This window comes from Gallus gallus, chromosome 8, assembly GCF_016699485.2.
Source record: "Gallus gallus isolate bGalGal1 chromosome 8, bGalGal1.mat.broiler.GRCg7b, whole genome shotgun sequence".
Taxonomy (NCBI): domain Eukaryota; kingdom Metazoa; phylum Chordata; class Aves; order Galliformes; family Phasianidae; genus Gallus; species Gallus gallus.
In genome coordinates, this window is record NC_052539.1 from 29250505 (window position 1) to 29263605 (window position 13101).

Here is a 13101-nt window from a genome sequence, read left to right on the forward strand (position 1 = left end):
CTCATCGCAAATTTACCCTTGAGTTCAAGGGTAAGGTATTGTATTGTTCTTAGCTTACAGTAATAACAGCTTAGTCCGTATCTGTCTGTGAAAGAGAAAAAAAAAATAGCAAATTAACTTTATTGAGCTGTCATGTAAGGCCATATTAGCTTACATTATTGTGTTAACTCATACTTCATTACAAAAACCTCATGACTTATAACCTTTTATGCTGTGTGTATATGCTAAGATTTAGGAAATAAGAACTAACAAATGAAACCTATGGTTGAAGTTTTCTCTTGTTCAGATTAAAAATACTCCTGACAAGGATTCATATGTATTAGCCATCTACAAAATCAGTATATATGTGTCTGTGTTGGCTGCAGCAAGAATGGATTAATGGCTGTAACATTTTAATTAAGCTTTCATGCTGCAGTAGCAAAACACAGGGATTGTGTATAATTGTGTTGAGAAATTCAGTGCTTTGTTAGTGCGACAGTGCAGTTTGAGTCCCTGCTTTCTGGATGCCTTGGAGTGTTTCTGTTCTGTTGCTGACAGATGAATGGAAGAAGAAAGTCAGTGAATCGTATGCTGTTATCATGGAGCGGTTAGAAGATGACCTGCAAATCAAAGACAAGGAGCTGGCGGAACTGAAGCACGTTTTTAGGTAAAATGCTCAGGAAATCTGCTTAGGAATGCCTACTGGATGAGTATTTGCTATTAAGCAGTATTTTCAGTTTCAACTGTTTTCTTACGGAAGGAATTTCACACATACGGAATGCCTGTTCTTTAATGTTAATGTCTATTTTGGGGAATACGTGGGTAAGAGTCCCACAGCGCAGTACTATAATTAGTGGCTATTAATTACTAATGCCAATATTTTAGCACAAACGCCTATATTCTTTTGCAAACAGATTAGCTTTAATGGTACATCTAAGTTTATCACATACTTAAGTTTTGCTGTGTGCTTCTTTAGACAGGAAGTCTTCTGAAGTAACACATTTCAAAGGAACACACAAACAGACCACCTTTGAAAGTGAATCTCAAATCCCTACCTGCAGTCACTTTCTCAGGACAGCACATGCCAACAGCCGTGTTCCCCCAGCCAAGCAGCACTCGTACATGTTCACCATCCAAAAAGCTCATAGAACCATAGAATTGCTCAGGTTGGGAAGGACCATAAAGATCATCAGGTCCAACCACAACCTCACCATACTACCCTAACTAAGTAAATTTAAGGAAGTGAGCAATTAAATAATGTCAGACATCAAAGCCACTTGAAAAAACAGATGGATACTTGTAAAAATAAACCACAAATTCCAAAAGGCAACCTGAAACGACAGTACATTCAATGCTAAACTGTCAAACACAACATATAATTCTTAAGAAAGTTACAGCTACACATGTAAGGTTTGAAGGAGTGTATGTGCTGCTGTAGTGTTCTCATGTACGTGTACCGACATAATGATTTTACTGTGTTTCTTTGACATGTTTTCAGGAACACAGACATACTTTCTGAAGGCCTTCTGGGTGTTCTTTTGACTTACCTTATTTGCCACCAGTTCTGTGCTTATGCCCTGCTCATCAGTGTAGAATGAATATTTGTATTTTTTAATTCTTATTTTTACATCAATGAACAAACTGACTTTTCTTTTTAAATTATAAAAAGAGTCTTATCTATAAGAAGTATCTTTTTGCTCTTTCTTTTCCTCTATTTTATCAGAACTTAGAAGGAATGCACTGTTCAGCAAGATGGTACTGGTAGCAGGGTGTTCAGAGAGCAATACAACTTAGGCTCAGATTTAATTTACTGAAAGATAAATCTGGATCCTCACTTGTAGTCAGTAAAGCGTTTCTAGGTTTACAGAGTGCAAACTGAGTCTAAATTTAGCCCTGCGTCTGCAAAAGCTTCAATTGAGATTTCTCTCTTAAATGTTTTCCAAATGAAATAAACTCTTCTAAAGGATGAAAACAGTAATCCTCTGTAAAATCTTTCTTCAGCTCTGATGAAGCCTTCTGCAAAGTCAATTTAAATTACCGCACAGATAATGGGCTCTCTCTTCTTCATTTATGCTGCATATGTGAGGGTAGGTATTTTAAGCATCTTATTTACACGGTTAGTATTTGTCTCTAATGACTGTCAGAAGGGTTATATTTTCAATTTCTTAGTTTTGTCCTCACCGGCCCTTGGATCATTATCTGTAAGTATTACCCTCAACTCTGTTTGCCAAGGAGACTGAAGCAACTTACGCTGAACCACATCATGACTGATTCATCAGTCGAAGAGGAGCTGTGGGTGATAATTCATCATGTTTTATTACAAATGGTCAATTAATTCATCTTACTTGCTGTATGCATTAGTTCATTACTCTTTACTCACTGTGTAGTACTTTTATACAATTATGTATTTTGTACATGCTATAGATTTCAGGATAGGGAGCTAGTTTGAGTATGTTTGCCATCTATAAAGCATGCATTTTTCTAGTGCAGTGAAAACACCTGTATTGTATATCGCGGTGATTAAAAGAGTAACTCAAATGCTCAAGTCAGAAAATACAGGTTGATAGGATTTCTGCAGACAGCAAATCGTAGTATGCAAGAAAAGACTGCAGGGTGTCTTCTGGGATGTTCATACGAACATACTAATGGTGCAGTTTTTGTCTCTGATCCATACTGCTGCTTTGTTACCCACATGGCCAGTTGTTTGTTCATGCACACATGTGGCACCTGTTCCACTTGCTGAGAGAGGCAAAGAGAATTTCCCTCAAAGCTGCTGTCCCTGTAATAATGTTGTAGGCAGAGGGAGAGCAGTGCTTCATTTCTGAAAGGACAAAAGTCTTCTGTGGCTGAGAAACCAAAGCTCCAGAAAGCATCTGTTAGTTTATGCAGTTCTTTGCAGCATGGCCTGGATGTTAACAGGGGATTCTGCTTCTTTAGAAGTTCAGCTCTCCTTAACCATTCCTTGTTGAATTATGAGCAGTAAGGCTGTACGTGGCCAGGTCTGCTGCTGTCAGTGGGTAAGGAAATGGCACCTAATTTGATTCTGAGGGTGCAATGTTTCACAAACATGTTTCTCTCTATTTTCAAACTCACACTGACGTTTATTCCTATACATGGCTTTTATTGTAGTGATGTGTATGTAAATGACTCCGATTTCCAACTTTCGTTTTAAAGGTAACAAGTCACATATAAGAACGCTTATGCTAAAAGGGCTACGCCCATCCAGATTAACAAGAAATGGATTTACTGCTCTGCACTTGGCAGCTTATAAGGTAAATTATTTTGCATGGAAGTGATGACAGAGAATCAGAAGGGATTAGCTTTAGTTGTCTGCACTCTTCAGCTGAACTCTCTAGTTGCAGCTTCTAGTGAAAATATCAATTTTACATTTACAGTGTGCAGGAAAATTGCCTACATAGAGCACATGCATGGGAAATCAGCATATGCTTTTGCATTGTCATCCATGAGGATATGATGTTGCTTTAGAAATATTGATTAAATTATGCAATGCATCTTAGGATAGAGGAGCACTCTTTTTATTTCTATTGCTGTTATCTGTGCAAATAAGACACTGAATTCCCAATGTAGCAATGTCTTAGCTATAGCCAAGAGCATTTGGAGTGGAAAGAAAGAAGAGATGTGAGCAGCAGCATTTGGAATTTTGTCTGAATGTAGGAGGAAAGACAGTCTCCTATTTATTTTCAGTATTTGGGAAGGGCCGGCTTTGTTTGTTACTGCAGAAATAAGATGCTTGATATGCACACCCCATAGGACAACACAGAACTTATAACAGCACTGCTGCATGGTGGAGCTGACGTTCAGCAAGTTGGATACGGAGCTCTGACAGCCCTTCACATTGCCACCATAGCTGGGCATCACCAGGTGAGTTTCTGCTTTTCTCTATGGGAGATGATATGTGAGTGCAGCATCTCTGGCTACCCTGTAGCAAAAACAATCCTGGGGAGATCATTATGTTTCAAGAGGTCACTACCTGAATCTTTCCTTACATGTTTCATCAGTGGCCTGCTACATCTGAATGGACCTGCTAAGAAATATACAAAAGCTTACTGTGGTCTCACATCTGTCCTCATGTCTTACATGGTAGTGCGCATGTATTGACAGTCACATGGAAAAAAATGTATTTCGATTTAAACTGTGTAAAGAAATAATCCCTGAACACTAATGTTGCTTAGTAACAGGCTCTAGTTGTCTGAGTTCTGTTGAATGACATGGATTTAACTGACTGGCTGAATTGCTGCTTGTGTGAAATGAATCAATAGTCCTAACTTAGACAGTAGTTGAGAGTATTGTGCATCATCATAGCTGGGATTAATTGGTGTCCTCAGGGGAAATCTCAGTGGGAGGTACAGGAGTGCAGAGCATAGCACCAAGATGGCTATTCCCCTTCTTTGTGACTTCTGCAGATTGCCAGGGAAGTGTTTCCCTGCAGGTGACTCACAGTCTAATGCCTTTCACCATCATTAGAAAATTTCAAGAATTTTCATCAGAATGACATGTAGAACTGCCCACATAACCCCGTTTCCAGCATTTAGTGTGCATGGGCTCCTTTGTGCTTCAGAGAAACAAAAAAAGATTAGCAGTTCTGTAGGCTTCAGTAAATAATCCAAAGCAGCTTCATTCAGGCTTGCATTCTGAAAGTTATTCAGATAGCCCATGTTTGGTAATTACTGGCTGTTCAGGACAGCATTGGCCTCCTGAAAGTCCAAAACCAAGAGCTAATTTGAAAGAAAACACTTAGGGTTATTTATTGATGCCAGAGGCTTATTAACTTCGGGAACACAGAGGAATTTGTACACAATGAGTAAATTATGCTGAGGATTTACCTACACAGATTTACACTGAAAAGGATTTTGTAGTTTGTTTTATTTACTTCTGAAAACTCTGATGCATTTACTGCTCCTTGTTCAGGACAATTAAAAGAAAATTAAAGGATGGACTCATTTCTATGCCTCTTACTTTGTCAGTCAGGCTTTTTACTGGCAAATACGTCTTCAGCCTGATTTATAAAGCATCAGTGACATTCAGTGTTCAGTTAATTCAAGTTTGTCACTTTAACATGTTGTACTCAGTGTGGGTTGCTTAGGGTTTTTTGTTTCCTTTAAACTGGGGATATAATATTTTGAAATCTTGTTTTACTGGCTGACTCCATATATATAGTGCTTCTAATTGGAATTTCCTCTTTGTGTTCTTCTAGGCTGTTGATATTCTTTTGCAGCATGGAGCTTATGTGAATGTTCAGGATGCAGTTTTTTTCACCCCGTTGCACATTGCTGCATATTATGGCCATGAACAGGTAACACGGTGGGGAGATTTCAGAAAGATGGAAGATGGAGCAGTCCAGGCAACTGTAGGTCTATTCTTACATATTTGTATTACAGTTCAGGGGGACCTACTGTGAAAAGCTTCCATATATTGAAGTCAGTCTCTGGTTGCCCTGGAGCCGGAATTTTAACAGGAAATATCTGCACTCAATCCTTTATGCTGGACCCAAGCACAGATTGGTGTCTTCCCTTCTAACGCTCCTGAAGCAAATCATTTTCTAGCCAGATCCGATAATTTGCGAACAGGCTTGGGCTAAGAGATTTACTTCATTTGTTGCTCATTTTATCCCATATTTCAGAGACTGCATTAAAAGTATACTGTCTTAAGACTCTGCAAGGAGGTGAACATCACAAGCCATAATTAGACGCATAATTAGACGCCACTTTTATGTTCACAGAAAAAAAAAATATGGCTTAGAGAGCAGGATTTTCCTTGAGATGCTGTGCATAGGACAAGTCCAGGTGCATCTGTCTCATTCACACAGGTCACAGATTCACTGAAACGTAATCCCAAGCCCTGACCAAAACAGGCATTGAATCTTCTAATTCTTTTTTTTTTTTTTTAACAGAAAAATTATGTGCATCATTAATGTAGCAATCCATTCAGTTGCCCTGAACAGTCCTTTTGTGTAACATATAATGATGGGTCTGGTCTGGGTTACCTGAGTAATTCTCTGCACCTCTCTTTAGCTAAAAGAATGTGTTCTGGGCAGTTTCCATATTTCAAAGGATGAACTCTGGATAGAATGTATTTTTCAGCTCAGTGACGTTTCTTTGAGTGCACTGGGACTTGGAGGAAAAGCTTTCAAAAGAACAGAGTTCAGATACAGAGATGACCAAAAAGACTGCACTTCTGTGATCAAGTGACAGCAAGGCTGTGAAAACAAAGAAGTGCTCCTAAGATCCTTCTTTCATATATAAGCACCTCAGCACCCAGGAACATTAGGAAACACCTTGGATGTTGGCCTGAGAGATTAGTTTCCTTATTTGCCATAAACCACTCGGAATGAATCATGGCAGTCCTGTGAGGTGATGCAAAGAGCACATCTGGTGCTTTTGTGGTCACAAAGGAGGCTTCTGAACAGTTCTGACCAGTGTGTGGACTTCAAGGGCACCTACTTTATTACACTGACTAGTCATTTAAACAAATGCAGGCCTTGTGTCCAGCTGTTCACCACGCATCCCATCTTAGATAACAGATATTTTTGTGAGCACCTTGTTGTTTTCATAGATGTATAACTTAAATGTAAGTTTTCTATTGCGTCTCCTCTCCCCACTTCAACTTTATAAAGATGTGCACGTATAGTATTATCCAGTGCAATGTTCTATCTGATTTTGTCACAAAATTGATTTTCATGTGATGTTTTAATCAATGCTGATGAACTACTTAGGTAACTCATCTCTTGCTGAAGTTTGGAGCTGACGTGAATGCAAGTGGGGAAGTTGGAGATAGGCCTCTCCATTTAGCTTCTGCCAAAGGCTTTCTCAATATTACAAAGCTGCTGATGGAAGAAGGAAGCAAAGCTGATGGTAAGAAAAAGCATTTTAAAAAATCAACTTTATCACTGTATTCTAATAGACAGAGCCAGGCCCTTGACGTTGAGTTTCACTTCCTAGCAGTATGTGTGGGTTTGTTCTTCTGTTGTCTTTGGACAACTGAAACAAAAGGGAAAAAAAGCAACTGAGGGATTTTTCTTCACTTGTCCCATGTGCTTGGTTTGAGCTGCCATCTCAGTGCATTCTGTTTCCGTGAATAATTCAAGGTGAAAAACAACAGCAGAAAACAAAATTAAGATTTACATACAAGGTAACATTATCAAGACAGTACTTCAGAGAAGACTTGGCTGTGTAATGTGTATCTCCAATCAAATAACTGAAATGCATACTAAACTTCCAGTGAATGAGATACAGATGAAGGATTTTAAGTCCAAACTACAAAGCAATAGGCTTAAAATAATTCAGATACGACATTGCAAATCGTTCACAAACAACATAGGAACAGGAAATTTAACCTTTCCAACACAGCTTTTGTTGTGCTACGCAAGCCTCATATCCTTCATTGCGGAATTCTTATTTGTAATAAGAGAAAGTGTGTGAGAGACGCAGTGGGTTAAAAAAAGTCCTCTTGTTTATTTATATGTTATATGAATGTTAGGCATCAATTAAAACAAAATCTGTCATCGTATGTTGCAATTATATATCCTCCAAGAGGTAAAGAAAATGGCTTACAAGAACCTGACACCATTTCTAACTGCAAAATGAAGGAGAAGATGCACAATTCCTTCCTCTGCCCCACTTACACCTTGTTGTGCTGTAGAAGCTCGTGGCCCTGACACCCCTCATGTCCTTCAGGCCATTCTCTGGGTACACGTTGTAAAGCACTGACATTTATTATTACAAAACTTTGACATTTATTTCCTTCTTATTTATTGCACTTCAGAATGAATCTGTCTGGCACCACATCACAATCAAAAAGAAAGGCTAACATGTCACATCAATCCATAAACTGAAAAATAATCTTAGAATAGCAAAATAAAACAATTTCCTTTTTTCACTCCCTTGTACGTAAGGCTGCTAGAAAGGTTGGCAGAGGCAGTTAATGAAATTTGCAGATCATGAGCTTGGTAGGTTTTTTTGTTTGTTTGTTTATTTGGTCAATTTTTTTTTTTTAGTCTGAAACATAATTCATCTTTGGAATTCTCTGTCAGAAGACATCAGTGAAGTTATAAGTTCAGTTCAGCTTAAAGGGCTGCCCATTTCTGTGACCATCCAGCATTACTTCAGAAAAGTTTAAAAGCAGGGTTTTATTCTAATACTCGTTGTCCCTTTAAGTCACAGAAAATCAGAACCCCTTTGTCCCGGGGAGAGTTAGCTATAGGAAATATTTGTACCTAGCGCTTGTTAAAAGTCTGCATATTGCAAGTCTGGACACTTCTAGTGGGCATATTCCTCCTCAGTAGTCTATTAATATCAAAAGTTTTGTGAATTGAGTACAAAATGTCGGACAAAGTGGACTGGATTTGTCAGCTCTTTCAGTTATGGCATCAATCAGTTATGCTGTTCTCTACCTAAATATAGAAAAAGATACTATCACAGAAAGTACATTCAACAAACAGAGAAAAGTACAACTCTGCCTAACTGTAATATTCTATGTCTCTAATTTTGCCCATTCTATATATAATTCCATGCTGTTTTAGAGAATGCTCCCAACCTCCGAAATACCCAGTGAGGAACGTTAAACACACATATAATCATCCTCAGGGGGGAAAATAAGTATTTAACAAAAGGGAAACTTTGGAAACCCAGACATTTGAATACATTCCCCCTTTCCTCTTTTACCTTTTATGTTTTATGTATTTATATTTTTATAATGTCCATGAAAAATATATCCTACTGTGTCTCCTTCATTTTGTTCAAATGCATTTTCTCACTGCATAGCTGATTTTATTCAGCTGTTGATTTTCTAAGAAGATAATATAGTGCTTAAAAACAACGTTTTTACATGTATCCTCAGTTTGCTTAGCCTTGCACCATACTGACAGCTTTCTAAAGGTGACAGTAACTCTTTTTTCATTCCTGAAAGGCTGCATGAAAACATTCCATCCTGGAATACAGCAGTTGTACACTCCAAGCCCAGAAAGTTGTCTTGATGATGCACTACAGATGACCCCAAATAGTGTCATTCTGACGTGTAGCAGCTCACAGAAACTTCAGTTTTAAAGAAAAAGAACCATCAGTATTTAAAGAGGTTCCATAACATATCTGCAATGTACATAAAGCTTTATAAAATATTCAAAACAAGTTATGCTAAATATAAAATACTTCCTTTGCTCTCTTTCTGGGTGCAATGGCAGTGAATGCTCAGGACAATGAAGACCATGTTCCTCTGCACTTCTGCTGTCGATTTGGGCACCACGAAATTGTGAAGTTCTTACTGCAGAGCAGCTTCGAAGTTCAGCCCCACGTGGTTAACATCTATGGAGACACACCGTTACACCTGTGAGTCATGTGAGGAGCTCCGGTTCTCACTGTTAGGGCCTAAGTGAAAAGTTGGCACTGCTAACAACCCTTTGTCTCCAGTGCTTGTTACAGTGGGAAGTTTGACGTGGTCAAAGAAATGATTCAACTCTCAGGAACAGAAAGCCTCACCAAGGAGAACATCTTCAGTGAAACAGCTTTCCACAGGTGAGGTGCTTAAAACACCATTGTTGGCAGAATGACACATGAAGGTGCATGCAACACAACACCCAAAAAGAATCATAGAATCACAGAATCACAGAAAGGCCTGGGTTGAAAAGGACCACAATGCTAATCTTGTTCCAACCCCCTGCTATGTGCAGGGTTGCCAACCACCAGCCCGGGCTGCCCAGAGCCACATCCAGCCTGGCCTTGAATGCCTCCAGGGATGGGGCATCCACAGCCTCCTTGAGCAACCTGTTCCAGTGTGTCACCACCTTCTGCATGAAAAACTTCTTCCTAATATCCAACCTAAACCTCCCTGTGTCAGCTTAAAACCATTCCCCCTTGTCCTATCTCTATCCACCCTCATAAACAGCCGTTCACACCTTGATATATGGGAGAGGAAGTGTGAGTGAGGAGGGAGAGAAAGAAATGTAGGAAGGGCATCAGGTTCATTAGCACCTCTTTGGGTAACAGCTTCTCCTGCTGTCTGCTTTTGAAGCTGGCCTTTGAGTTCTGCCCAGAAACCTCCTGGATTCCAGACATTCTGACCTGGAAATGATGTGGCAGAACAGATTGGTCACAGTGCTGTGAGGCTGCAAAGTGCTGGTTAAGAGACACGCTAGAAAACAGTGTATTAATTTGGTATACTGTGCAAACTTAATTTATACAAGAGTAATTAGAATGCTTATGAGGCAACAGAAATGAACATATTTGCTTTTGTAGATTAATCACACATTTACACATTTCTAAAAGTCCTCTACTCCATTCTTATCTCTCTGTAACTCTTTTGAAGTCTTTGGCTACCCAAAGTATTTACCTTCCCATGCTGCAGTGTTCACTTCTCCTTTCATTTTTTTGCAGTGCCTGCACCTATGGAAAGAACATAGAGCTTGTAAAATTCCTTCTCGACCAGAATGTCGTAAGCATCAATCACCAGGGAAGAGATGGACATACAGGTAACATCACCACCCTTATTGTGTATGAATCATATACCAGTACCACAAGAATTGGAAGCTATACATAGGATTTTCAAGGTAATTAACACAGTAAGTCAATGATCAGCATCCAGTTGCCTCTCAGACAGATCTCAGTTTATTTTTCTTTTTAAATGCATTTGGCTAAAAGGCATAGAAAAATCCCAAGAGCTCGGTGAGGATGAGTCAAGCTCGTTAGCCTGTATACGAATAGCAAAACCTGATGTAAAGTGATCCCTCTGCAGCTGGGCTTGTAAGCAGGCTCAAGAATTGGGCCTCAGTGTTACTCTGCGAGGGTGTGTGGGATACAGTGTCTGAAGGGCTGCCCTCCTCGTGTCTGGACAGCAGATAAAGAAAAAAAGAGTGGCTTCTTTGTTTCTACGTGCTTTTTCTTGCATACAAAGTTATTAAATGTGATTTGCAGGTGGGAGAGTAAACGCTGTCACATTGTATAGCAGGCAATGGATCGGTTCTTGCAGTGCAAATTTGTTTTCAGCTGTTGCCTCCGGTGTTTGTTTGATAATATATTCCTTTATCAGGTAAATCGGTCTGTGCTTTATAGGTGTTGGCACAAGTTCTGACAGCTGTGCTTCCCACACGTCTCTGATGTTCTAGGACTGCACTGTGCTTGCTACCATGGCCATATTCGTCTGGTGCAGTTTTTGCTGGATAATGGAGCTGATATGAATCTGGTCGCTTGTGATCCCAGCAGGTCCAGTGGAGAAAAGGATGAGCAGACCTGCTTGATGTGGGCTTATGAGAAAGGTATTTCTGTTTTCTACAGAAATCTATATAGGAGCAGTAGGGGCAGGAGATAGGAGTACAGAATTACCCCTCAGGCCCCATTGGCTGAGTGCTCACCAACTGCTTTACAGTTCCTGGCATGAAGGGTCATAACAACAAGCCCTTCTGTTTATCTTCTCATATATCCTGTTGTACATCAGTTTAATTCAACACGAACTCAAGGACAGCAGTATTTATGTGCTGCTAAAACTGCGATCATAGAGCCTGTTCAGAAAATGCCTGTGGTGTGCACTTGAGGAGTTTTAATTTTATTGCTGAAGGATACATTAAAAGGAACAAACATCAGGGCCAGCAAACTTCATTTCTTGTAAGAAGGGATCAGAGCAGGGAAATGCCCCTTCCTGTTATGCTGTGCCACACGTTAGCTGCACAGTGCATTGGGTTCTGGCAGCAGGACCATCTGCAGGAGGGGACTCTGTGAGAAGAGCCCAGGACAAGAGGGAATGGTCTTAAATTGAGACAGGGGAGGTTTAGGTTGGATATTAAGAGGAAGTTTTTCACACAGAGAGTGGTGACGCACTGAACAGTTTGCCCGAGGAGGCTGTGGATGCCCCATCTCTGCAGGCATTCAAGGCCAGGCTGAATGTGGCTCTGGGCAGCCCGGTCTGGTGGTTGGCGACCCTGCACATAGCAGGGGGTTGATCACTGTGGTCCTTTTCAACCCAGGCCATTCTGTGATTCTCTGTCAGAGCAGAGCCAGCCAGCTCCAGAGGGGACCCACTGCTGTGGAGCTGAGCTGTGAGCAATGCTGGGTGTGCCTCTGGGGGAGCAGGATAGGGGAAGAGCAAAAACCTATGCACAACAGCAGTGGGAAAAAACACAAGTTCTGTTTCGATCCTCCAAGGCACTTCAGTACTGCCATGAGAATGACTGTAATTAGTAAAACAGACTTCAGGGCCCTTTTAGAAACGCCGCATTGGTGAAATATTCTGCTCAAAATATACTGAGGGAAAATTCAGCTTCGAAATGTTTAGAAGAGACTTTTGAGCATTACCAAGCAGAACTTTGCCCATCAGGCAGCCAAGAGATGGAGCGCGTTGTGCTCACACAGCTCTGCTCCTCCCCAAAGAATGATGGGCGCAGCAACAGTCCTTTGCAATACAGGGTGCACGTCTTGTGCAGTTTGGAACACAACACTGAAATACTTTCAGGCACTGGTTTCCCTTGCATGGCTTATTGAAAGCTGTGATCCGCTTCCATTTAGGGATTTCTGTAGCAGGTGTTTTTTCTATTGCCACGTATCACATCTTACTGTTAGGCAGACTCATGAAAATAACTTTTTACTTTTATTGGCTGATATTTTCCTATATTTCTGTAATTAAGAATTATGCTATGTTTTCGATGAGCACCTCTTTATCTTCATTTACATGTTTTAGATACACATAGTTCTGTTACTATATGTAAAATCCATTCATTTTGTATAAATGTTTGGGCTTTTTCAGTGACAATTGAACTTACCTGCAAGTCCTCATACCTCCTTTCCCAGGTCATGATGCCATTGTGACCCTTCTGAAGCACTACAAAAGGCCTCAGGATGAATCACCCTGTAACGAATACTCACAGCCTGGAGGAGGTATGGTCTGAGAGGTTGCTTTAATCCCACTGAGTGCTCTTATCCAAAGAACACTGAATCTCTGGGAATGCTCCACTGATATCGGGGAGCTTTGGATCAGTTCTGTCTGGCACAAAGAAGATCAGTGTCATGAAAAACTCAATTTCCCATCTTATACATGGTCTATTTCTGTCCAAATTCTTCCTTTACCTTTAAATAAAATTATCACTTTGTATTGCTCACTAGAAAGAAAAGCTAAAAGCTGAAA

At 40.1% G+C, this 13101-nt stretch overlaps 1 protein-coding gene across 6 annotated transcripts in view; it reads left to right on the plus strand.

The window, feature by feature from the left end:
* The window catches only part of TNNI3K (TNNI3 interacting kinase), a 44647-nt gene that overhangs the window by 311 nt on the left and 31235 nt on the right, over positions 1–13101 (plus strand). For all 6 annotated transcript variants that reach the window (XR_001467870.4, XR_005861784.2, NM_001204816.3 and 3 more), the window contains exons 2-12: positions 538–646; positions 1981–2066; positions 3154–3251; positions 3751–3861; positions 5195–5293; positions 6713–6851; positions 9176–9320; positions 9402–9506; positions 10365–10459; positions 11093–11242; positions 12768–12854. Coding sequence is in view for 4 of the 6 variants with exons in the window: in NM_001204816.3 (NP_001191745.2) it covers positions 538–646; positions 1981–2066; positions 3154–3251; positions 3751–3861; positions 5195–5293; positions 6713–6851; positions 9176–9320; positions 9402–9506; positions 10365–10459; positions 11093–11242; positions 12768–12854 (1224 nt within the window). In the remaining 2 variants the exon portion in view is untranslated. The remainder of the gene's footprint in view (positions 1–537; positions 647–1980; positions 2067–3153; positions 3252–3750; positions 3862–5194; positions 5294–6712; positions 6852–9175; positions 9321–9401; positions 9507–10364; positions 10460–11092; positions 11243–12767; positions 12855–13101) is intronic.